This window comes from Malaclemys terrapin, chromosome 2 (genome assembly GCF_027887155.1).
Source record: "Malaclemys terrapin pileata isolate rMalTer1 chromosome 2, rMalTer1.hap1, whole genome shotgun sequence".
Taxonomy (NCBI): domain Eukaryota; kingdom Metazoa; phylum Chordata; order Testudines; family Emydidae; genus Malaclemys; species Malaclemys terrapin.
The window spans coordinates 222312137-222338493 of record NC_071506.1 but is presented as its reverse complement, the minus strand read 5'-3'; the positions used below and the strand labels follow the sequence as shown (position 1 = coordinate 222338493).

Here is a 26357-nt window from a genome sequence, read left to right as displayed (position 1 = left end):
AAATGTTTGTTTTAATTCCTTGTTCTCTTTAGGTTTAATCAATAAACTGTCAACCTGAATTAATGTGTTTGCTGTCTGCCAAGTAACCAAGTAAATCCAAGGTTTCTGTCAAAAATAACTCTGAGCCTATCTATCACTGTTTAATGCTGGACAGTGAAAGAGTTTACAAAGATCTTTAATTCCTTAGGCCTTTAAAATCAGTATCAATACAACAGGGCCCCACTGTTCTAGGTGCTATACAATCAGAATAAATGATGGTCCCTTACAATTAATGATACAGTTTTAAAAACTTTTATTTAAATAAACAAAATAAATATTTGTAAAAATATATTTTAAATAAATCGAGACCACAGCAGTTTTTAAACATAGGAATCCAGCACCACCTTGTGGCCAACCAATGAAACAATTATTTGTTAAAATCATAGTATCATCCAGTTCAGATTCAGAACCTGTAGTTAATGGATACATTTTGGAACCATCTAAATTTGGCAAAACAAGGTTTTACCAAACCTCATAACAATTTTTTCCATGATTTTGTTTGGATTTAGTTATCCCCCTCTAGCATGTACAAACTCACTTATTGCAGGATTGGATTAACATAGGAAAGCTCGAAATAGTGAAACTGACTTTTTTATATTCGGTGCCCAAGCTGAGTGACATGAGTAGTAAACAAACCACATAAGTGTTATGAAGTATAAATTTGTAAAGCAGCACAAGAATAAAGCATTTTGGAGTGTGTTCTTTCAAGGTTTTCTCGGTCTTAAGACCACCATTTAGTCATATGCAAACCTGCACTCATGCAAAGACTCCTGCTGGGAAAGCACTTACTGGACCAGGGTCTACATTGGTAAAGAATAATATAAACGTTGAGACGTACAATAGAAACACAGCTACACTATTCATATATTGACAAATAGCATTGAGAATAACTTGCAGCCTTATTGACTATTTGATGTAGTAGGGTCAGATGAGTTCACCCAAGTTGCTCAGAAAAAACTGGATCAAATGCTGCCCGCAGTTACACCCATTCACCCCACTGGGAGTGAAGGTGCATTCATGGGAAGTTACCAGGACTGCATGAGTATTACTGAATGTGGCCCACCGTGTCACTCTTTGCGCAATCTAAACACGGAAATTGGAAGTTATCTAGTTTGTTTTAAGTAAGTTTAGCTTGGTAGCCATTATTACATGATTGCTTAAGACTCTAGGACTAAAGATTTGTTTACTTTAATGCAGCAAGCAACAGATATGACAGGTGCAACAAATAAGTTGTACCTACTGAAAGCAGAAACTGCAGCTGTTTGTTTCCAACCAGAACACCTTCTATTGCCCAAACCAGAAAAAGTCTTCTACCATTCTAACAGTCCAACTTTTTCCATGTGGTGAATCATTTTGTAACATACATCACTGATAGAGCCAACCTTTTCTTAAGCCCCCATCGGTTGATGATCAAAGTATTTCATTCTGTGCAGCAACAAGGAGTATTTGCTGGTCCAGAGACTGGAGAATAACTACTCTTTAGCTAGGTTTAGCATACAAATTTCACAACCTTATAATGCAATGGACTGGAAAACGCTTTTGTTGATTTGCATCCTATCCTCAAGAGCTTCTCAAAGTCTTAAAACATTTTACAATAATTTAAGAATTATATGCTTTCAGGCACAAACCCACTTGTGTTTTGGATTATTTCACACTACTAGAGGCTGTTGATAAATAGTAGTGAGTCACTGCACGGGTATTTGAGGAGCAAACACCTCTAGAAGTACAGAACTCTGCGAATTTTTCCACATTGACATCCACACATTGTTTTTTTTTTGTTCAAGAAGAGCAGAGTCCACATAGCATTCATCAGCATTTAACCAATTCCTTGCTTGTAGGCGCTGAGACTACTTCACCACACACAAACTGTTCCTAAAAAAAAACAAAAACGAAGTGTTATAACTAATTTCCACTGCCGCCCTCACAAGCAGTATAAAGTAAGATAATTTTGTTTTATCTGGCAAAACAGTTTTATTATAGCCACAGATGCAACTGAAGCCTGAAATTAAACTTTCATATAAAAATATGCAAGAACTGATAACATACAAGTATGTTTCAATAGGCTTGTCATTTGGCTAACTAAAAAACATCATTGCTAATTTGGATTACGGAGGCTGTGCAATTAAGGTTGTAACTAGCTTCCTATTATAAGAACAATTTTATCTACTCTTCATTTCATCTATCCTCCTACCAAAAAGGAGTTTCTTTTAAGGTATGTACGGACTGTGGGTAAGAAGGAATTGGGGGAAAAAATATTAACGTGAATTTTGGAAAAAAATTCTAATTCAATATTTAATTTCAGTGTTTGAAAAATAGTATCAACAACTAGCTCCTATATATGGCATAGAAACTTCACATTTGATTTATGTGAGCTCCTTAACATAATCTAGTCAGTGCACAGGACGGTTTCTGCTAGTTTGAAATGTTTATTCACTCTGAGTTTTTGAACATATGCATATATGATTAGATCTCAATTATCTTTATGAACATCAAAGCTCTGCTGATGGACTGCTGGGGCAGTAAAATGTGTAATACATAACAGAACAAAAATGTATTTACATTATATGACTTTATCCTTAGAGTGCCCCTTTAATTTATAAAAAAAACCCCAAAAGAATGCATCTACAATGACTTTTTTCTCATGGAAAATCTCCCACCATTGCTGGCAGCATAAATGTAAACTGGCTGTTGGCATTACCATTGTTATGTCACATAATTATCTGGAGCAGATCTAGCCACATGAGGGAAAAGACTGCCTGCAGCCATCTATACTAACACCTATGCAGGTCTTACCAGTGCAACCACACAGTTCCTGAAATACAGGTAAGAAATTTCCTAGTGTATCCAGGGCCTGAGTGCAACTTCTCAGGCGACCTACCTGGATGAGCCATTTAAAGCTACCAGTGGCAGCTGTATGCATGCAGTCAGATGTCCTGGCTCAGAACATGTCCAGACTAGAACAGTGTGTCAACCAACATGTTATAATTAACATGTTTTTAAACTAGAGTGGAGGTTTAACATCTTCACGAGTGTTTTACACAGTCACAGTTGACCCTAGAGGGAGCCTGGGGTCCTCTGCGACAAACCAGCATGCTATTAAAGCGATAAACCTTGATTACACTAAGGACTGGATAGGGTTTAAAGATGTACCAGACACCTGTTTGCCTCGGAGTTGCCTGCTGCCACAAAGCCACCGAGGGAGAGAGACACTTGCGTCCCCAGGCTCCCACTCACCCCTAGGCTGGCCCCATTCTCACCTGGTCATAGATCACCCTCACAATCAAGGAGCAGCTGGGGCAGGTGGCCACATCCTCCCCATTCTCCAAATCCTCCTGCAACAGAGCCAGGGACACAGTCATTGCTCCGCAGCTGTGCTGCACTGCTGGTGTAAGGTTGTATTCCTCTGCCTGACCCGATGTGCTGCTTAGCTGTTATAAGCTCATGTGAGCTAGAGTGCTCACTAATATCTGCTATCCTCACTCTGCCCTTACTGCCTTGATATTCACAGGGACTAAAGGGAGCAAACTGGAGGGGAGGGATGGGCAGAATCTGTGTGTGGGAGAAACAATACACAAGAGGATTAAACAGCTGGATGAAGGAGAAGGGATGGGGGCAAAAATCAGGGACAAGGTGCAAAAACCAGGGTTAAGAACCACAGTAAGGTACTGCCAGACAGTGGCAGAGGAAGACTCTGGGATAGGGAGGGGGAGAAGGGAAAACATTACCACAAATGGGAGCCATTTGCAGTTGTTACAAAAATACAGCAGGGAGCCGCTGCTCCCACACCCTCCACAAGACAGCACAGGGTTACCATACGTCCGGATTTTCCTGGACATGTCCGGCTTTTTGGGCTCCAAATCCCCGTCCGGGGGGAAATACCAAAAACCCGGACATGTCCGGGAAAATTCGGACATGCGGGGCCGGCGGTGCTGGGTGGGGCCGGGCTGGCGGTGCCGAGCCGGGGGCCAGGCGTGCTGAGCTGGGGGCTGGGGCCCGGCAGTGCTGGGCGGGCCGGGGGTGCTTGGCTGGGGGCTGGCACCCCAGGGACCGAGCCGATCCAAGCTGGAGACGCCGGGGGGGCCAGACTGGGCCACGCCTCCTCCCCCCACCCCCTCCTTACCTGCTTCAGGCTTCCCGCGAATCAAATGTTTGTGGGAGGCAGGGGAGGGGGTGGAGTTGGGGCGGGGACTTTGGGGAAGGGGTGGAGTTGGGGCATGGGCGGGGCTGGGGGCGGGGCCCCGTGGAGTGTCCTCCTTTTGGACACTCAAAATATGGTAACCCTAAGACAGTATAATTCAGCACCCACTTTCCAGTCTATGCTCTTAAAAGCACAGAGCACCCAATGACTAGACAAAGCAGCTCTTCCCTTCTGATATGATGTATTGATCCGCTAAAGGAGTGAAATTTTTTTTACATACACTCTCCTCCAAAAGTTATAATTGTCAAACGTTTTTAGTGTTATAAACTAATATGAGATTCTTTTAATGTCTGCATAAAGCCGCACAGCAGTTCACAGATTATCCTAGCTGCTGTTCTGATTACCTGAATCGGACTGCCTTTTTCTACATTTACAGTGGATCGCAAGTTTCACTTCTTTAAATGATTTACTTTTAAAATGTTATTTTTATTACTCTTAGTACTTCATCATTTACCTTTCTTAACACTGTGCAGATGGATGTTACTGTGTTTATTTGCTATTAAAAATATAAACTAAGTAAAATATTAATTAATAGTTGCTAGTAGCTTCAGCAATCACATCTCAACATTTCTAGTATTGTGATATTCGTTTTTAATTCTAAATCTGTGTTTCTTTTTTTTTTTATTAGACAATTTTATTCTTGGGGGGGGGGGGGGGTATATGACTTCAAGACTGACTGATTTCCTGGGTTCGTGTCAAAACTTCTTCAGTTCCCTTTGATCTGCAAATGGGGACTGTCTTTGTCAACTGTTATTTGCCTCCCTATTCAGCACCCTAGTACTTTTTCCACGTGTCACCACTTGTGTATAGAACGTGGCTCCAAAATAATCACTAAGGGCCAAGTTTTTAAAAGACTGAAAGCACCTAAATGCCTTTAAAAATCCCCCTAGTCACCTAAATACCTTTAAAAAACTGGTCCTAAGGGCACTGTTCTACCTTGTATGAAATCCTTCTCACAGGTAAATTTTTACTGTAATTTTTATATGCAATATACAATAAAATATACAACCCAAGATGGATTCTTGTGGTTCTCAGTCTAACAATCACGTGTTATGCGCCTGAAAGTAATGAAATTAAAACATTTCTTGCAATTTGCCTTTTTGTTTCTGTGCCTTCGGGGATACTAGCTTCATACTTTTGCTGTTACCTCTCCCAAAGAATCCATATACAGTAAAAGCTGTTTCCATGTTGGGGGAATGGGAGGTGCCAGTAAGTGAAAAACACTGGTTAACTAAGAGGGAGGGAGTTTGGGTGTGGGGCTGGGGAGGAGGCGGCTCAGGGTGCTGGATCCGGGGGGCACTCACCTCAGGAGGCTCCCCACAAACAGTGACCTGTCCCAGCTCCTACCTAGGCAGAGGTGCGGCAGCCAGCTCTGCACGCTGCCCCCGCCCCGAGCGCTGTCTCTGCAGTCCCATTGGCCGGGAACTATGGCCAATGGAAGCTGCAGGGGCAGCGCCTGCAGGCAGGGGCAGTGCACAGAGCTGCCTGCCACACCTCCGCCTAGGAGCAGCCGGGACAGATTGACACTTGCGGGGAGCCGCCCAAGTTGCACGCCCCCCCGGATCCGGCACCCCGAGCTCCCTCCCACACCCCAACCCCTCTCCCGTACCCAAACTCCCTACCAGAGCCCCCACCCCGCACCTCCTCTCGTGCCCCAACCCCTAGCCCCGCACTCCCTCCCTCACTCCTAACCCCTCATGACCGTTCCTCTGCCTAGGAGCAACGGGGACATGTCGCCATTTCTGGGGAGCCATGCGGAGCCAGGTAGGGAGCCTGCCAACCCCGCGTCAACTGGACTATAAACCGAACTTTCTATGAAGATTAGAAATACCAGTTTATAGAGCTTTCCAGTTGGTACAGGGCTGGATAACACAGCTTTTACTGTACCTAAAATGGATGTACATTCCTATAACATTAAATACGCGTTTGGACCTCCAGGAATATGACCCCCACCCTTTGTAACTGAAAATTTATTAAAAATCCTAATTTCTGTAAGTAATATCCCATCCTCCAAACACTATGGTGCACAATTTACTCTTCTATTACTTCACTTGTTGCATACATAGATGTTGATTTTTCTAGTAGATTATTTATACTCCTAATTGCATATTTTAATTTCACAGCCTTTTATGTATGCTATATATTTTATGTATCACGGAGTAGCCGTGTTAGTCTGTATCTACAAAAACAACAAGGAGTCTGGTGGCACCTTAAAGAGGTTTTTACCCACAAAAGCTTATGCCCAAATAAATCTGTTAGTCTTTTAGGTGCCACCAGACATATTTTATGATACATTTCAGTGATGTTCTTCATTCTGACATATTTACTGCTCTGTACTGCCAAAAATAAAGGATTCTTAAAAAAGGAATGATCCCATTACTTTTTCATTGATTGGGTGGGAGGGCATAGTGCTGATCTCATCTAGTTGGCCTTTGGTGGAACTAAAGTACCTTGTCTGACTCTACACTACGTTTTTACAGCGGGATAGGTAATACGTTAGTTACCCCATTGGAAAAATACACATTTTCTTAGCACTGAGAACACAGATTACAATGCTGACTTGGATGTTAATGAATCATTATTATTCATAGTTGACAACTCTAACACTGACTGTGTGGCTAACACTGTTTCTAAGTCATCAGCAGTATTTGTCTCTGATGTCTGCAGCCTCACTCCATTTGTACAGGTGTCATAGATAACCAGTTAAAACGGGGGGGGGGGGGGGGGGGAAGAGTGTGGGAGGGAATTGATGAGGAAAAGGCCTGAGAAACGGTCTTTGAAATAAAATCAGAGGGAAACATGGCGATATGTTTGTGCTAAAGTACAGAAGTGCAAGTTCAATATATCTAACAGTGACAATGAGGGTGCAAGGGAGGCTGGATAGGGAACAATGGAAGATTTTTCGGCCTTGTGTTTAAAAGGCATTCATAAGCATTGCAAGTCCTGTTTACAATGCTTTACGCTGTTTTCAGCATGCTGGGTACACCAAGTGTCCCCTTACTGCAGACACTCTGTGGACTAACCTGCAGTGGAAAGAGGCTAAGGAGGGCAGACGACACCTTCCTCCCGGGTTTTACGTACAACAGCCCCGCGGCTAACTGCACAACGCCTGCCCAGGTTACAAGACCCTACCTGGGCCCCGCCGGCCGCAACCCCCCGCCCCCCATCGCAGCGCAGCAGCCGCAGAGCGCGCCTAGCCCTCAGTAACGGCTACCGCTAGCGAGCCGAGCCGGCCGGCGGCCGTTGGTAACGTCCCGGGCCCCGCGCACCGACCGGGAGAGGCCGGGCTCTGTGCACGGCCGCCCGCCCGCCCCGCGCTCCGTACCCGGGTGATGAGGAAGCGGTCCCCGCACGGGCACGGGTAGCTGTAGGTTTCGGTCTCCTCGTCGTACTCGAAGTCCTCGATCTCCACCTCATCATGAAACACCGACATCGCCCCACGCCGCCGCCGGCTCTCAAGTGCGCATGCGCCGTCCCTCTTCCCCAGTACGCACGTCAAGTACGCCGCCAGCCTACTTCCGGGCCGGCTCTTCTGTGTGCGCCAATCGGCTGTCAAGCTGGAAGCGCACTGCGCGTGCGCCGAAATCCGTTTTCCGGCAGGCCATCGCCCATGCGCCATTCACTCTCTAGGGGGCGGGGATGTTTCTGTGACAGACTCAGCCACATGCGTCACAGCCCGCGGGGAGCCAATGGGGAGAGAGCAGGGATTGCCTCAGAACCAGCGAGGGGGGGGGAATGGGGCTGTTGGTCCCTTGTCAGCGCAGCTCCAGGGTTGAGAACAGTTAGTCTCCCCAGCCCCCCGCCCCGGGGCACAGCCCCTGACAGGGCAGGCGGTAGTTCTCTTGCCCTTTGGGCCACCGGGCCGTAGGCGCCTGGGCGGGCGGCGGGGCGTAGCCTGTCAGCGACTGTAGGGGCGTGGCCTTTATCGCGTGACTACGGCACTGGCTTCGCGCTAGGCGGGCGCCCCCATCACGTGATGCGGATGCGGCGCCGGTAGGGCCGCTGGGGTGCCGGGTGCACGAGGAAGGGGGAATGAGTGAGTTGCCCGGGGGTGAGGGAGCCAAACTGTCACTTAGCGGGCGCGCGGAGAAACAAGCCCCCGACCCCGCCTCTTCTTCCCGGGGTGGCGGCTGAGGCGTGGCTCGGCCCCTCTTCTCTGTCCCCGGCCGGGGGAGGCCCATGCGCCCGGGACCTGCCTAGGCAGCCAGTCGCTGCACGGGCGGGGAAGCGGGGCAGGGCCCTGCCAGAGAGCGAGGGAAGAGAGACGCGTCGAGCCGCACTTAGCGCCCAGAGCTAACGTTGGGACGGGCAGGACCGGTGCACTGCCTGCGGGAGGTGGCGGAGTTATGTTCGGCCCTAGCTTTAGGCGGAGGTTTCCTGTGATGCGGCTTTCGGCCGGTTGTGACAGAAATCTAATACAGGCAATAGCGGTTCAGAAAGTGACAGACATAGGAGGGTGTGAGGGGCTGACAGGAAATGTTTCGACGTGGTGCTACAACCTAATCTAGCGATGGGGATCTCCTATAACGTGTTGCACACATGTATGCACTACACAAAACCTATTGCTTATAATAGTGCCAGCAATCAGCTTTAGGATACCTCTTAAATAAGTTTGCAATTAAACCTTCTATAGAAGCGACAGTATGTTTATAAAGCCCTCGTCTTATGCTCTTAAGAAAAAAGAAAAGAAGACTGGCAGTTTTTTGTAGGTACAGTAGAACTTTAGTTATGAACACATGGGGAATGGAGGTTGTTCATAACTCTGAAATGTTCATAACTGAACAAAACATAACTTTCAAAAGTTTACATCTGAACATTGACTTAATACAGCTTTGAAACTTTACAGAAGAAAAATACTGCTTTTAAGCATCTTAATTTAAATGAAACGAGCACAGAAATGGTTTCCTTACCTTGTCAATTTTTTAAAACTTTCCCTTTTTTTAGTAGTTTACATTTAATACAGTACTGTACAGTATTTGCTTTTTTGGTCTCTGCTGCTGCCTGATTGCCTGCTTCTGGTTCCAAATGAGGTAGTTGACTGGTCAGTTTGTAACGTCACTGTTTGTAACTCTGAGGTTCTACTGTATATTGTTTTCTAACAGAACATTAATGGATTGACATTTACAGTAGTGCACTCTGCAAACATGTTGTACTGTCATCGAAAATGGCTTGCTGTCCTTGAGAAACTTGAATACCATTTGGAAAAAAACAAATACTGTGATCAAACAGAATTTTAGCCCGCGCTGTTCTTAGAGAGGGAGCAAGCAGACTGGATCCACTGTAGTGCTGTCTTGCGTGGAAGGAGAGGAACAAGGAAGTAGCACCACATCTCTAATAGGATGGAGAGGGAAAGGGAGGAATAGAGTGACTGGAACTGCTGCTGCTTTTCTTGGAGGGAACAGAGAGGAGAGGAAATGGGAAATAAGGAATGGAGCAGTTCAAATGAACAGGAGCTGGGCAAACGAAAGCCCCCGTGCACATCTAGGAGGGCAGTAGCTCCCAAATAACATATCTGTTATAGAGTGCTTATTATCAAAGCACTTCATAATCTTTTTTAAAAAAAGATGCGCTGCAAAAGATTCAGTTTGGCTAGTTTATTTTAAACAGTTGTGTTTTGAATGTGTTTGCTTCCTTTCAGTAGTTTGATAAAATTGAAGCTAATCTTCTTTCCATCTTTTCTTGACAGTGCTATGGTTCATTAATAGGCAGGGGTTGTTGTCCTTAATTCATTAATAGGAACAGAAAACATCCAGAAGTAATTTCTGGGTAGAGTGGGGGATAGCACAGAATTCATTAACTTAGGGAGAGGAACTCAGAATTTGTTCATAGGAGAGCATGGAATTTATCAATTATAGGGTGATGTGTTAGAATTGATTTTGTTGGGGGTGGGAAGTGATTACATGGCAATGTAAATTATATAGGGGTAGCTTTGAGGGAGCATGCTTGGTGGAACAGATTTTTTCCACTAATTAGTAGGCTTAGCCTTGGTCTACACTCCCAGCCTACGTCAGTATAACTACATTGCTCACAGGTATGGAAAATCCACATCCCTGAGCCACACAGTTATACCAACCGAACTCCAGGCGTAGACAGGACTATGTCAGTGTGAGGACACAGCTACTGCCTTTTGGGGAGGTGGAGTATCTGTGCCAATGGGAGGAGCTTTCCTCTCAGTGTAGATAGCATCTTCACAAAGTGCTACAGCAGCGCTGTAAGTGTAGACAAGCCCAAAGGTCATGTTTACACTACCACTTGTGCCAGCAAAACTAATGTTAGGGGTGTGAAATAAAACACCTCCTGAACGACATAAGTTTTGCCAGCATAAGTGGTAGTGTGCATAGAGCTATGTCAGTAGGAGAGCTTTTCGTTAAGTGGTTTTATTATGTTGACAGGAGAGCTCTCTTCTGTTGACGTAGAGTGGCTGCACGAGTGATCAGTACAGCTGTGCCACTATAAACTCGCTGGTATAGACATGGTCTTAGTCTTTAGGTGACTATTGTGTGTGTTAAGGGAATCTTTCAAGCCCTGATGGAGGCCTGGGTTACACTAGCGGGGAGGTTCGAACTAAGATACGCAACTGCTTAGTCGACTTACCTGGCTGTCCTCACGGTGGTGAGTCGACTGCTGCGGCTCCCCCGTCGACCCTGCCTACTCCTCCTGCCGAGGTGGAGTACGGGCATCTATTCGTGGATCGATTTATCGCGTCCAGACGAGACGCGATAAATCGATCCCCGATAGACGTACCCTGAGTATTGCAGCTCTTACAGCAAAACTCAGTCTTTGTGTTCAATATAATGATTTTTACTATTCAGCTCATATTTTGGCCTTGCCTCCCCCAATTTTTTAAAGTCTTAATTTAAAGATAAAAACCACTCCCCTCTTGAAGGGCACTGTCAAGTGAAGGTAGAAAGAAGGTTAACTTCAACTTTATCAAACTACTGAAGGGGAGCAAACACATTCGAAGCACAACTGTTTAAAACAAACCAGCCAAACTGAATCCCTAAAAGCAAGTTGCAGTAGGATTCTAAAGTTAGGCCATTTACCAGCAGATGTGGTTATGGTTAGTAGAACTGGTTTTTAAGGATATGGGAGGATTAAACAAGAAGCATCTCTGAAAAAGGACAGTGATGTTACTTGTTTTATAATTTTGTGGATTATGTCAAAAGCCTTAGGTATTCTGATATCTTATTTACAGTTGACTATTGATTTTCTGAAATGTACTTAGCATCTTTGATATTGTGATGTTGTCACATGATGTTACAGTTATCTGTCAGTACACGGTTTGACATTAATGGAAAAAACTACCTGCTGCCATGACAGGTATTTTTTTAAAATACATGCCTATTCCAGTCTTTTCCTTTGCAATTTAAATCCAATCCCACAATCAGCAACAACATTGTGCTAAGCCTTCACAGAGTTTGGGAGAAATCTGTAGACCATATTAAAAAAAACATTTGTCTTATTTTCCTCTCACTTTTTTGTCAGTTCTAACTTTTTGTGGAAATATACTGTGACTTTATATGAAAATAGTCAGTCCATTTGACAGATTGCTAATCAGCATCTTCTAAAAATGTGTGTACTGTATAGAGTATTGTTTAAATTGAGTATTCTATAGCATATACTGCAGCAAAAAGTTTTTACAAACCATTGTTCAGTCCTGGTTCCTTATGACAAGACACTTTTATAGAATCCTATATTAAAAAGTTCCAGTGTACTGTGCAGATAAACACTACAAAGTTATCACAAATTGAGAAATGTTAAAAGTAGCAGCAGCAAACACTTAAGTCTGAAATTGGGCATTTTAAATAAATAATAAATGCATTCCATTTGAGGGATCTACTTCCATTTTCTTCTACTTCTATTTTCACAAGATTATGGACAGTAGACTTTATTCAGTAACCAGCCAATGCAGTTCTTAGTGAAAGCCTAGAATATACAGTATAATCAGTCAGGCATACTGGATTGTTGCCATTTTAAAGAATTCACAGTGGAAAAAAACAAAAAAAATAATCCCTTCTAAAATCAATACATAAATCCAGTGTATGTCAAAGTAAGATTTTTAAATGTGAATGAGAGATTAAGAATACTTGTAGAGATGCAAGAGGCTGCGACATCAGTAAACTGCATCCTAAAAATGAGATCAAGAATTATGATAATCCAATCTCAAGAAAAACACAGGCATGTACAAACAGAAAGACATAGTGGTTCAGTAGGGGGCCTGATCTGGAAAGTGAAGCCAAGGGGGTTTCCTAGTTTGTTTTCTTGTACTGTTCTTGATCACTTCGCTTTTGTCTGGTTGGTGCAGCTGTTTGTTCAGATGATAGGTGGTTTTGAATCAAAGCTATATTCTCACCTTATTATGTAACTGTCTGCACCTTCAGATGAAAATTTACTGTTTAGGCTTTTACAAACATGAGTCTTATTGAGGATAAGACAAATCACTATAGTGCATTATGCTTATTGCATCATCATGGTGTACAGTCATAGTTTTTAAAGGTAGTTTTTGAATGGTTAGGAAAGAGGGTGTGTGCAAGTGTCCTAGGCGGTTGCTATATAATCTTTCCCTTGCTGTCCAACCAGTATGCCCCCTCAGTGATGACCCGGAGGAATGATTTGTAAGGGTGAGAAGATAGTTGTCTCCATGCCTGTTCAATTCTTTGCTATCTTTGATGAGATTACAATTTTGGTTGATTTTTGTGCTGTGGGCACCTGCCCCTTGGGAGTGAACTGTGACCAATCTATTCCGCATGGACCACTTAAAGAAAAAGGTTTCTTTTGAAATAAAGTAATAAGTATTTGATGGATATAAAATATATACCCCAAATTAACTATGTTTTATAGTTTAGGATAAAGGGGAGATGTTCCCAGGATATTGGAGGTTTTGAACTGTTTTCAAACCTGATGCCTATTGATTTACAGATGAAAGCAATCAAGCTGAATAATAAGTTGTTTAATAATTATTTTAAATTGAATTTTCAGGAGCTGGTGACTTTGACCAGGGAACACCATGGCCCACACTACCATTTCTGCAGCTTTTGTTATTCCTCAGTTACTGAGAGGTACTGCTCGAATTTTCCCCACTCATTCTGCATTGTTACGGTTGAAGTACTCTGCTTTGTGTTCCTGCACAATGAATGGGTAGGTTATCAGTCTACCAACACGACTAAAAATTTTGTTTTTAAAGAGATTGTGATAACCGTGTCATGAGTGTCTGAGGCTGAACAAACTCTTTAAAGAATTATAGAAATACTCTATCAATCACCTGGTTGTATTTTAAAGACATTAGTAAGTAGGGCTGGCTGGCACACAAGAATTCTATTCACAAAAAATGTTGAGGTGTTCAAATTGGGTTTTTGAAATCTTTCAACAATTTTTGTGAAAAAAAAAATATGAGGGAGACAGAAATAACCTAGTGCTTAGGGCACTTATCTGGGTTGTGGGAAACCCTGGTTCAAGTCCCTACTCTCCCTGGCCCAGATGAGTGCCCTAACCACCAGGCTATAGAGTTAGTTTCTCTCTTTCTATCTCTACTATTAGAGTTCCATATTGTATAACTAGGTAAATATTCATGGGCGAGAGGTTCTACAGCCCAGTGGCTCTCAACTAGAGGTACATGTACCCCTGGGGGTACACAGGTCTTCTGGGGGTACATCAACTCATCTAGATATTTGCCTAGTTCTACAGTAGGCTAGATTAAAAGCACTAGCGAAGTCAGTACAAACTGACAATGACTTGTTTATACTTCTCTATTTACTATACACTGAAATGAAGTATAATATTTCTATTCCAGTCGATTTCATAATTATATAGTCAAAATGAGAAAGTGAGCAATTCCAGTAATAGTGTGCTGTGACACTTGTATTTTTAGGTCTGATTTTGTAAGCAGGTAGTTTTTAAAGTGAGGTGAAACTTGGGGTACACAAGACAAGTCAGACTCCTGAAAGGAGTACAGTAGTCTGGGAAGGTTGAGAGCCACTGCTGTAGCCTGGTTAGGGCACTCACCTGGGATGCAGGAGATCCAAGTTCAAGTCTCTGCTCTTAATCAGGCAGAACGGACTTGAACTTTGGCCTCCCAAATCACCGGTGGGTAATCACCAGGCTTGGCTATTATGGTGTGTGGGGATCTCTCTCTGGTTGTGACCAGAATTTCTGCCCTGGACTAGAGAAAACTGTGTGATGAAAGTTTTGTCAAAACGAATGTTCCTGTGAAAAGTTTAGTTTTTGGCAAATGAGTATTTTCTATTGAAAATTTCCCAACCAGCTTTAGTGTTAGCATTCTAAGATTAAATGTGAGGTGAGATTAGTGTCTGACTTCATTTAATTTTTGTTTAAATTAACATAGTCTAGAATGGCAGATTGATTAAAGTGGTTAAATTGTCAATAGAAATTCCTACCATTTAAGCGAAGCACTAATGCTTTGCAGTTGCAGTAATGACGTTAATCTTGATTTGCTTTTTGTTGAAGCACAATGAAATCCAAAAGGAATACGGATCATCTGGAGAGAACGGCAAATAACTTTCGACAGGAGGTTAGTGTTCTGTTCTGCAGAACTGACATGTTTTTCTTTGTGTTATGAAGAGACTGGATAATCCTATTTGATGGTGATTAGGCTTCTTTCTTTTCTATACAAGATTTTGTGCCATTTGTCATTTTTCTTTTTTGCATTTATATTCCGAAGACACTGTTGTAAAAAGGCATGGGTTTTTTTTGGATGGTGAAACAAAATGATGTTAAAGAATGAGTGGCTGTCATTCTTTTTTTGACATGTTTAATCAGGAATTAGTAGTCTCCTAGTTCAGTTTGGATTGTTCTAGTTAAGGAAATCTTAGTCACTTATTATTTGTATTACCATCATTGATACATAGGCTTTTAAGGAACCATGGGATTTCCCACCAGAGAACATCTTCTAGAGGTATCTGATATGTACAGTAACTCCTCACTTAACAAAACAACATTAACTGGGACGATGTTATTAGGTCGCTGGTCTATTAGAGAACATACTCCTTTAATGTCCTGCACTGTTCCCTTATAACATTTGGTTCCCGTTGCTCTGCCCGCCGCTTCTGCTGGGGAGTGGGGTAGGGACGTGGGGGCTTGCCCTGTTCTGCCCGCCCGGCGCTCCTAGCGGGGAGCAGGTTTGGGGGCTTGCCCTGCTTGGAGCACCGGGCGGAGTGGGGCAAGTCCCCTTGCCCCAACCCCGCTCCCCGGCTGGAACGCCTGGAGTGGGGCAAACCCCCGCACCCCGACCCTGTTATGCCCCTGTCTCAACCAAGCTTCACAATCATCAGTGGTGAGTACAGTATTAAATTGTTTATTTAAAGTTATTTAAAACTTACTGTACATGTATACAATGTCTTTTGTCTGGTGAAAAAAATTTCCCTGGAATTTAACCCTCCCGGTTTACATTAATTCTTATGGGGAAATTGGATTCGCTTAAAGTTGCATTTTTCAAGAACATAACTAGGATGTTAAGTGAGGAGTTACTGTATTGTGAACTTCCCTACTCTTTGATTTAAAAGGTGAAAGTGCTGCATCTTTAACAGAAATTTTTTCTTCTGTTTGGAATGAATTAGTTTAAATAAGTTAACAAAAGAGTTGCAGATATTTTGAATATAATTAACTTGCTTTCTTCATTAATAAGGTTTCAGTAGTAAAGTGATTCTACATCTTTTTTTTATTTCAATGCAGCTGGGAAGTGGAGCTGTGTTAAGGGATGGGGATTGGTTAGCTTGAAGAGGGAATGGAGAACTGTGCAGGGCAAGTAAAGAAAGGAGGGTTCAGTGCTGCTACATCAACTTTCTGGAATATCTGGGAACTTATTTTTTTCCCATGCTTAATTTATTCTTAGTTGTTACATGTTGTCACTTTATTTCTGACCAGTTAGAAATAGGTCCTTTCAAATCTCCTGTTTAGCTGTAAATCCTATGTAATTAGTAATTGGCTTCCCTCTCCACATTACCTTGCTTGGTTTTTGTAATCCTTTGGAAAGATTAATGGAGGATACTTCTGTGTTGCAGTAACGTGGATGAGTACACTAGTTATCACATACTCAAGGATGTAGCACAAATAGCAAGTGCAAGAAAGACTGGCTGAAACTTTGTCCATCTACAATGAAATCCAGATGAAAACAATGAATGTCTGGGTCTTTTAGTCTGCCAAATCTTGATCTGGGCTAGTTGGTTACTCTTATGGATGGTCAGAATCTTCTCTGAAGGTCCTTGATCATCCTACATCAGGAGTAGGCAACCTATGGCACGCGTGCCAAAGGTGGCACGCGAAATGATTTTCAGTGGCACTCACACTGCCCGGGTCCTGGTCACCGGTCAGGGGGGCTCTGCATTTTAATTTAATTTTAAATGAAGCTTTTAAAACATTTTAAAAACCTTATTTACTTTACATAGAACAATAGTTTAGTTATATATTATAGACTTATAGAGACCTTCTAAAAACATTAAAATGTATTACTGGCACACGAAACCTTACATTAGAGTGAATAAATGAAGACTTGGCACACCACTTCTGAAAGGTTGCCGACCCCTGCCCTACAATAAAACTTAGTTTTCTGCACCAACTTACTACGGAGTAATAATTAAAATTCCAGTGTTTTGTCAAAAATATAGGCCAAAGAACAACTCGGGGGGGGGAGGGGGGGAGAGGGAGGGAGGGGGGTGTTAGGAAGGGATGGGGAGAAGGAATGTCAAAAGTGTATGCACATTTCCTGCACCAAGAGCATTACATAAGAGAAACATTTAAATAGCCTACCTGACACTTGTCTCGTTAACCAGTATGACTGCATTTCCTGTTTAATATTGTCTATTAAAGTGGAAAAGAAAAGTACACTACTCTAACTTTGTTTTAAGTTGGCAAGTGTCCTGTTGTTTTACTGGACAGTAGACATGTTCAAATGTTGTTTTATGGAGAAATTCATTTCCTGCCATGTGTTTTAAATTAGAACAAGACTGGTTAAAGTTTCATTTGTTAAATTATTTGATCTTGTACAGATGAGAAATAGTACAATCATGTGTTGTAGGAAACATCAGACTGGGAGAGCTAATGTAGTAGATGGCATTAAACATTTTTTAAATGTTTTACAGCCTAGGACATAGACTGACCTATTTACAAAACTAGTAATTCTGTTTTGCTGAATTTTCAACAACAACTGAAAAAAGTCAGTGGGGAAAGGAGGATGGACAGGTATCATGCAAGTTAGCTGTTGATATTATAAAACAAGAATATGTTTTGATACACATTGCTGACAGTCTGTTTGTATCCCTGTATTATTGAACATTAATATGATTGTTTTATCCTGTAGATGGATACATTCTTCACGACATGTATCTATCTGCTACCCAGTGCACCAAATGCTCCCCTGAATTGCATCCTTGCAGTCTCATTGAAGTCCAAGTTGTTGCATAAATGTAGGGCAGAATTTGGTGTAGTGTGTTTGTGGAGAAAGCATTTATGATCATGCAACAGGATCAACTTGCATGGACCCTGGCCAATTGAAGTCAACAGGTGGAGGGTTCAGTCTCTGGCAGCCTCCATTGTAAGATCTGGCCCTTATTTAATATAGTGTTATTCTTCGTAGCTCTTGTCATTAGCCTTTTACCTGTACTATTTAGTAAGTCAAAACTATGGCTTTCAGGTACCCCACTCCAACCAGAGTCTTTGTTTCCCGCCAGCAAGAAAAATATGCTTGTATAAAAGTTTCTGTCCATTCTCAGTGACATATTGGGCCTTGGGCAAAATGCTGCTATGTTACAAGTGCTCTCATCAAAACATGGAAGTTCATTATTTAACTCACTTTAATGTTCAGCCATTTATCTGATGATAGAGTAGGACCACTTTCCCAAATGTTAAATATCTCAGGTTTTTGGTTGTTTTAAGAAATCTTATTTTAGGAGGTATTGTGGCGGCTAAAGCATAAACACATACCCCTAGAATGAGATTAGTTTCTTCCAGAACCAGGTATAGAGAGTTTGGGCACAGTGAAGCAAGATATATTAAATTAGACATTTACAGCTGGATGACAAGTGTTCATGGAGGAAAAAAAAAAATCAGAAAAAAACTGAGGTTTAAAATAGGAAACATAGCATGAAAACAAAATAGTGATATTGGCCATTGAACAACTTTTTAAACTGTAGCTTCCCCCTCCCCCAAGCCTCAGAAGTAGAGCTCAAGATTTCCAAAATATTTTATTACTGATCATGCAAATAATTGATTCACATTATGTCTGTAGATGCCATAATGTAAATGTGTAAATTCATGGCTAAATGCAGGTTAAACTGCATTTTGTACAGTAAGCAGCCCTATGACATGAGGCAAGGGGAAAGATATGCCACTAATGTAGTGGAGATTCCAGTGGCCGTTGTGGTTAAATTACGTTTGACTATCTTAAATGAAAACAAGTAAATATATTAATCTAGAAGTGAAATGTAATTTTTCATTCAGAGCGACTGAAAAACAGATTTAATTAAATGAAATGACAAGTGTAGGTTTGTTTTTTCTTCAGTCATCTTAAATATCCAATTATTTATGTAGATATGTATTTATTTATTCACTCCAAACTTCTCCCAGTGATACTAGTCAGTTACTGGTCTCCTTTTAAAGGTTGCCTTGGTCAACATTTTTTACATGAAGATTTTCTACCCACTTGTTTTGATGACTTCTTTTGCTCTCAAAAACCAAAAATAAACTAGACTTTACTTTGTTTTGGTCAAAACATTTTTATGTAGCTGGGCCAAGATTTTCAAAAATGACTAGTGATTCTGGGTGCCTGTCTTGACATGGTAAAGGGGCCTGTTTTCCAGTGTGTTCAGTGCCAACTTCATGCAAATAATGCCCCTTTAAGGTACCTTGAATTGGACACCCAAAATCCCTGGTCACTTTTCCCTGAGTCTGGTACTAACCATAGGTCTGTGGATAAATCAGATTTTATACTTTTTGGTAAACTGGAAGGATCACTTGTACAGTTAGAAGTGAACTATTTACAGATAATTATTTCTGTCAGTTACACATTGAAGTTTGCAACAGAGAAACTAAGTGTAACACTATGAAGTAGTAAACTAAAAGTTAAATTTTATTGTGAGGGGAGGAAGGATTATGGGTAAGGAATTGGGAACAAGCAATATGTAAAGATCACACTGTATTTGTTAAATCCACTAGACCAGGGTTTCTCAGAACAAATTATTTGGTGGTCTCAGAGTGCAGCCACCAACTCTTCCTGGTGGCCACTCTGACAATTTCATAAAACAATTAACTTTAGGAAAAACAAATAAATATGCCCATATACACATCCAAAGCATTATAATTTATTTATTGGTAGCTAGCAAGTCTGCTGTGAAAAGTGATATTAACAAACATACAAGTATCACTTTTCACAGCAGACTTACTCAGCCCTGGCAAGTTTGTGGACAAATTAGGCCCTGGATTGGGGGCCAGGGGAGGTAGTGGGAGCCAGGGAGGCAGCAGGGCTCTAGAGCTCGAAGTCCTGTGGCCGGAGGACAGAGTCCAAAACCATGCAGCCAGAGCCTGGGGCCTGCCGTGGAGCCGAAGCCCAGAGCTGGAGACTGAAGCCCTGCAGCCAGAGCCTGCCTCTACGCTACCCAGGACTGAAGCCCAAAACCGGAGTCCCACCACCCCTGGGAAAGTAGGGAACTCACCAGCTGCTCCGCTAGTGATGTGCCCCAGCTGTCTCCAGAGGGGGGCAGGGCCCAACCCCTGCTGGCGGCCCCAGAAACCAACACCAAGGTGGTATATCGAGGAGCACCAGGGAGGGGGAGAGCTTCCCTCCCCCACCCCAATCACAGCCCAGGAGGCTATGGCTGCAAGAAAAGCCCCTGGTGGCTGCATGCAGCCACAGTAGCCGCATTTGAGAAACGCTGTATTAGAGTGAGGGCAGAATGCTTATTCTGTGAACAGCCACATGATTCCTATTGGGAGATCTCTCCTTCAGAGATAGTTTTACCTAACTAGGTAACCCAGCAGTTTCCAAACAATGGGTCATGATCCCAACTGGGGATCCTGAGTGTGGGGAAAATGCCACTTTACAAAATGGCATCCTTCCTAAGTGTCTCCTGATCAGGTACTTAACCTGGCAAATTCCTTCCTAAAGAAGCTGACCAAATGCCTCACAAAGCTTACTTAGAAATCAGGCAAGCATACAGCCCATATTCTTAACCTCGAGTAGAAAATGATATATGTGTACAAATAGGATGAATAGATATAGTAGACCATAACCCTTACGGAGATATGTTACATGGCACAGGCAGCACAAAACATATTCCAGTTATGTCATCCATACATTTATAAGCACCCCCTCCCCATAAAGCCTTATGGGGTACACTGTCACACCCTCCCCCTGAACTTACTGCCAGAGACTTGGACACTGTCCATGGCGGAGGCAGCACCTGTAAAATTTCTGTTTGTTTCTGGTCACACTTCCTTTCAGTACCTTGAAACCATATGATGTCACTCCTGGGGGTTCTAGCCCGTTTTGGGGTCCCTGGTCCCCAGATGCTTGCAAACAGGTAGGGATGTAGTATTGCTAACAGAATGCAGGCAGCAATACTCACGGGTTAGATCACAGAAACCCCCTTGGGAGCTGCCACCCAACGTGCAAAGACTACCCCTGCTTCTGTTTTCCCTGCCAGCTCAGGACTCCAGCACCCTGTCTTGCTGAGCCAGACACTCCCGTCTGGCTCCAGACACAGACCCAGGGTCTGAATCACTTGTCCCAAAGCTGCAAGTTTACCTGAAAACAGCTCGCAGTAGCGTGCTTGTCTTTAGCACTCAGATGCCCAACTCCCAATGGGATCTAAACCCAGATAAATCCGTTTTGCCCTGCATAAAGCTTATGCAGGGCAAATTCATAAATTGTTCGCCCTCTATAACACTGATAGAGAGATATGCACAGTTGTTTGCTCCCCCAGGTATTAATACATACTCTGAGTAAATTACTAAATAAAAAGTGATTTTATTAAATACAGACAGTAGGATTTAAGTGGTTCAAAGTAGTAACAGACAGAACAAAGTAAGTCACCAAGCAAAATAAAATAAAATGCGCAAATCTATGCCTAATCAAACTAAATACAGATAATCTCACCCTCAGAGAGGCTTCAGTAAGTTTTTCTCAGACTGGACACCTTCCAGGCCTGGGCACAATCCTTTCCCCTGGTACAGCTCTTGTTGCAGCTCAGGTGGTAGCTAGGGGATTCTTCATGATGGCTCCTCTCCCTCCCTGTTCTCTTCCCCCCTTTATATATCTTTTGCATAAGGCGGGAACTCTTTGTCTCTCTGGGTTTCCACCCCCCCTCACTGGAAAAGCACCAGGTTAAAGATGGATTCCAGTTCAGGTGACATGATCACATGTCACTGCAAGACTTCATTACTCACTTGCCAGCACACACATATACAGGAAGACTCACAGGTAAATACAGCCATCTGCAGACAATGGGAGTCATCAAGATTCCAAACCATCATTAATGGTCCACACTTTACCCAATTACAATAGGCCCTCAGAGTTACATTTTATATTTCTAGTTTTAGATACAAGAGTGGTACATTTATACAAATCAGATGATCACACTCAGTAGATTATAAGCTTTGTAATGATACCTTACAAGAGACCTTTTGCATGAGGCATATCCCAGTTACTTACATTCACTTATTACCGTATTTTCTCTAAAACTATCTCAGTTACATTATATTGACTTATTATCAAGTTTTTATAAAACCATATAGACTGCACAACGTCACACTGTGAACAGCCACATGATTCCTATTGGGAGATCTCTCCTTCAGAGATAGTTTTACCTAACTAGGTAACCCAGCAGTTTCCAAACAATGGGTCATGATCCCAAATGGGGATCCTGAGTGTGGGGAAAATGCCACTTTACAAAATGGCATCCTTCGCATGTACCTTTTGTGCAAGGGCACACTGTGGAGGATGCCATTTTATGGCACAAATTGGCATCTTCGATGTGCGTGACCTCACACTGTGTCTTCCATGCTGTCTAGAGTCATGGGAAGCAATACCTCTGAAAATGGGGTCATACAGAGTATAATGGTCAGTGCTCATTGGAAGCATCACCTAGTGATTAGGGGTTAGGCCCTTCTTAATGCAGAGAGGGATGGTAGGGGAGCCCAGACCCTCCCACTCCACCAGGCTCTAGCCCAGGGCTTGTAAGGGTTCAGCATTCAGGAGTACCTTACAGCTGCCCTCCCTTTTTTACCACCCACTTTGTTGTCCAAGTTTTGTTCTCTATTGTGAGACGGTAATAGAAAAAGGTACTAACGATACCTTCATTATGTCTGGGTCCAGCAGATAGGCTCATTGTCTCTAAAAGTTGGCTTCTGCAGCACCCCTTCTCAGGAGCTGGTAGGGTAGCCTTCTCCCTGCTTTGTAAAAAAACCCCTTCTGAGCTTTTTGGCTTCCTTTTAAGCTCCACCTCAATCTGGGTCATGCTCTGCAGGTGCGGCTGGGTGGGGTCATCAGAGCACAGAATTGCTCTTTAACCCCTTCAGCTCTAGTGTGAGGTTTCCCATCACACAGAGAAAAAGTTTGGGAACCACTGGTGGTAGCCCCAAATTCACCAAAGATCACCTAACATACAATTTAGCAAGCACAGTAATAGTCTGATGGAAACTGATGGAACAAGTACCGTGCTGAGTCAGGGCCATAGTGACTGTTTATAGCCGTTCCATTTTAGAGATTTTTGGATATCTGAAAAGAGTCTTTATTTTGAAGATTACTTTACGATTTCCACAATCATTCAGTTCACACTGTTTGCTGGGTGTGAATGTTGTACATTATAGATGTTCAGTAAAAATAGCCAGATGGGGATAATGTTGCATGTTTGTATCTAGATATATCTTACTTTTTTTTAAAAAAAAGTAATCTAGAATGTATACAGTTCAATTTAATCTGGATGAAAATAATTTAAATTTATACACAGGTTTAGATTAACCCTGATTAAAATGTCCAAAAAATCTTGGAGTTGTTGTATACATTTAATGAAGTGTGGTTTTCTGTGTGATTCCATTATTATTTTTTATTATTTTCCCACTGTGGTGGATACGTGGTAATGTTTTAAAATTATGAAATGCTATAGTTAATGATGCATAACTTCCATGGACGGTCTCAAGCACATTTGCTGAAAATGACAATACTGTAATATAATGATTCATTCTCCTTTCTCTAGGTTATTACTCCAGCAAAAGTGTGTGGCATCACCAATGAATCTGAAACAGTTAAAAGACTTCGCTTGGCTGTCACAAATAAGGATTTTACTTTTAAAGCAGGACAGTGGTAAGATTTCTCTCTGATTTTGTGGGGGGGAAATTGCTTACAGAAAGCCCAGGATGATGAAATGTTAAAAGGAAGATACTGGGATAATGATTCTCCATTATATTTATATAACATACTGTTTTAGTCATAAATGCTGTATAAAATAGCTGTTAAATTCAACCTCATAATTGTAAACTGTGCTTTATTAAATATATCCATATTCATACAAATAGACAAAAAATTAATATTTGCCAGTTTTCATTTTGATTCCTTCAATGATGACCTGTGGTTTATATCCATTAACTTATTGTTCTATGAATATCTTTACACACTACTTGTATTCCATTACTCTGATAGCTAGCTGCACAATGGAGCAGAGACTGAGTGCTGCAAATGTGAAAGTTAATTTTAATTTGATTTTACAATTTTATAATTAAAAAACCCTAAAAAGTGATGTTGACCTTTGTCCCCCTAAAATTAGATCTGCTGGGTTAGTTTGGGTAGGTGTATACTTGAAAACAAACCCAATTCACTGCTTAGGCCATTCTGTGGATTAACTGTTGTGACATTTCCCAGGGATCCCCAGGGCTTTAAGGCTCCTTGCTACCACCTGTCTTTAGCATGAAGAATCCTTATCTGTGCCTTTTGGGGGTCAGCTCCCCAATTCTACTGGCCTTGAGCAACGCAAGTACTCCCCTCTAAGCCTTGCAAGTCCCGTAGTTATTCTACAGGTAGCAATTGGCACACCCCAATCCTCTAGCCCTCTAATCATCTCACTGGAGTGCCCAGCCTCTCGTCCGCTGGATGCTTGCAGTGTTTACGGAATTGTTTTTTCCAAAGAAACAGTAGACCCCAGTTTACCAATTCCGCCTCCTCTGCTGAACATGGAGCTCTTAGGCTAGGTCTATACTACCCGCCTGAATCCCGTCGGGACGCGACAATCGATCCCCGAATCGGCGCTCTAACTCCACCAGCGGAGGTGGTAGTAAGCGCCGCCGACAAAAAGCCGCAGAAGTCGATTTTGCCGCCGTCCTCACAACGGGGTAAGTCGGCTGTGATACGTCGAATTCAGCTACGCTATTCACATAGCTGAATTTGCGTATCTTAAATCGACTCCCCCCTGTAGTGTAGATGTACCCTTAGATATATTTATAGTGAAATCAGGAATAAGTTTCTTTAACAAACCATGGAGATTCAAAGTAATAGCAAATAGAAGTATTGGAAACAAGAATGGTTACATATAAAATAAAACCATAACATGCATGCTAGACCCTAAACATAATTAACAAGATATTCTCATGTCTAATTAAGTTTTGCTCACCCAAAAATCCTTGCAGCGATTTATAGCTAGGCTGGCTGTGATCCTCCTTTTATGAGACAAGCATGCTGTCAGCTTGCCTTCTCGGTGAAGGACCTGGGGGTGCTCTTGCATCCCAATATATAACAGCCCAATCCTTTGTATTTATTCATAAACCAGAGCACCCCCTCACCCAGGTGTTTGTTTCCTACTGAGAATTCCCTCTCTCCTAGATTTTGCAATCTCTTAGTTAGCCTGGGGCTCGGTAGGCAAATAGGCATCCATTGTGAGGTGTACAATACACAGATGACCAGACAAGGACATAGGTGTCTGTTACCTCCTGCCTGAATGGAACATTTCCGAGTTATGTCACTTGCCTTAATTCAAGACCTCAAGAACATAATTTTTAGTATAGATATCTAACTCCTTAAATATTATTTTTGTGTACACTTCACAGTGAGTATGATGACCAGTGGGCTACTGACTCTCAGTAGGGACCTCACATGCCACCCTTCGGTGAACTATTATGCATACATCTGCCGGATACCTGTAAGAACCTATGCACCTCTGTGCCCTCTGGCAGTTGGCACCAAGCAGTCCCTGGGTCACAATTGCTATTTAAACAATGTTACAGTTTTAGGAGTGTTAGCATTTTTCAGGATCAGGAGGAATTCCATGTTTCAATTCAAATAGTATTTTGTAAGATAAGTTACAATCTGGACCTCTCACTCTTGACAGTGAGAGACAAGGTGGATGAGGTAATATCTTTTATTGGGTCAGTTTCTATTGATGACAGAGAGAAGCTTTCAGGCTTACACAGAGTTCTTCTTCATGTCCCAGCTCTGAAGAGGAGCTCTGTGTAAGCTCGAAAGCTTCTCTCTGTCACCAACAGAAGTTGGTCCAATAAAAGATATTACGTCACCCACCTTGTCTCTCTGATATCCTGGGACCAACACTGCAAACAGCTCACAGTGGTCCTTTAACTTTTTTTTTTATTTAAACTTGCTGTTGGCTTAGTCCAGCTGGAAACTGCTTTTGCTGGAATCAAAGTTTAACTGCTAGGGTGTTAACAGCATGTGTTACCAATGTAGTCTTAATATCCAGACTCTTAAATTTAGAACCAGAAAAACAAGATGTTGATTGCAATAATTTTTGTTTGTGGAGCATTTTGTTGTAGTTTTTGCACGTGTGGAGTGACGCATATTAAATTCTTGCTTGCCAGTTCTTTGAAAAACACATTTACCCATCAAAAATGTTTTAGCAATTATCACTCTGAAAAGTGAAAGCTTTAATTATAATTACTCTTTTCATATTCTTTTTCCTTGAAAGTATTCTAAGGCTGTTTTTTGGCATGTCAACTTCTCTGTACTGGAAGCTATAAACCATGGTCATGTTTTCTGAGGAATAGTGCCAAGAATCAACAATTTCCTGAATAGAAAAGCCTAACATGTCAGTGAGATGCCAGAACTAAAGTTTGTCTTCATAGTATTAACACAGAAAATGGAGCTTTCATAATCTTGGTTTACATAAGCAAA

The 26357-nt window shown here is 42.2% G+C and overlaps 2 protein-coding genes across 5 annotated transcripts in view; one reads left to right on the top strand and one right to left on the bottom strand.

Moving 5' to 3' along the window:
* Nucleotides 1–275: 275 nt before the first annotated feature.
* On the bottom strand, nucleotides 276–7856 carry DPH3 (diphthamide biosynthesis 3). Of its 2 annotated transcripts, XM_054020026.1 has the most exons (3): nucleotides 7563–7856; nucleotides 3297–3371; nucleotides 276–1911 (listed from the first exon to the last, which is right to left on the bottom strand). In XM_054020026.1, the coding sequence occupies exons 1-3, from the start codon at nucleotides 7854–7856 to the stop codon at nucleotides 1849–1851; spliced, it is 432 nt and encodes a 143-aa protein (XP_053876001.1). In that variant the 3' UTR covers nucleotides 276–1848. The 2 variants fall into 2 exon arrangements, with proteins under 2 accessions (XP_053876001.1, XP_053876002.1); XM_054020027.1 differs by lacking the exon at nucleotides 3297–3371.
* Nucleotides 7857–8035: 179 nt separating this feature from the next.
* Nucleotides 8036–26357, top strand: part of OXNAD1 (oxidoreductase NAD binding domain containing 1) — a 36266-nt gene continuing 17944 nt past the window's right edge. The window contains exons 1-4 of one of the 3 annotated variants that reach the window (XM_054020510.1): nucleotides 8036–8273; nucleotides 13217–13375; nucleotides 14702–14765; nucleotides 23440–23546. In XM_054020510.1, coding sequence (XP_053876485.1) covers nucleotides 13245–13375; nucleotides 14702–14765; nucleotides 23440–23546 — 302 coding nt within the window. In that variant the 5' untranslated portion in view covers nucleotides 8036–8273; nucleotides 13217–13244. Of the gene's footprint in view, nucleotides 8274–8365; nucleotides 8947–13216; nucleotides 13376–14701; nucleotides 14766–23439; nucleotides 23547–26357 lie in introns of those variants that run through there. The other 2 variants (XM_054020511.1, XM_054020512.1) reach the window with 2 other exon arrangements.

Excerpts from the sequence above, each read along its gene's own strand:
- DPH3 (XM_054020026.1), bottom strand. The coding sequence starts at position 7,856 with ATGGCGCATGGGCGATGGCCTGCCGGAAAACGGATTTCGGCGCACGCG. Across the intron at positions 3,372-7,562 it reads ACCGCTTCCTCATCACCCGG|GAGGATTTGGAGAATGGGGA; the intron begins GTACGGAGCGCG and ends GCTCTGTTGCAG. Across the intron at positions 1,912-3,296 it reads TGAGGGTGATCTATGACCAG|GAACAGTTTGTGTGTGGTGA; the intron begins GTGAGAATGGGG and ends GTTTTTTTTTAG.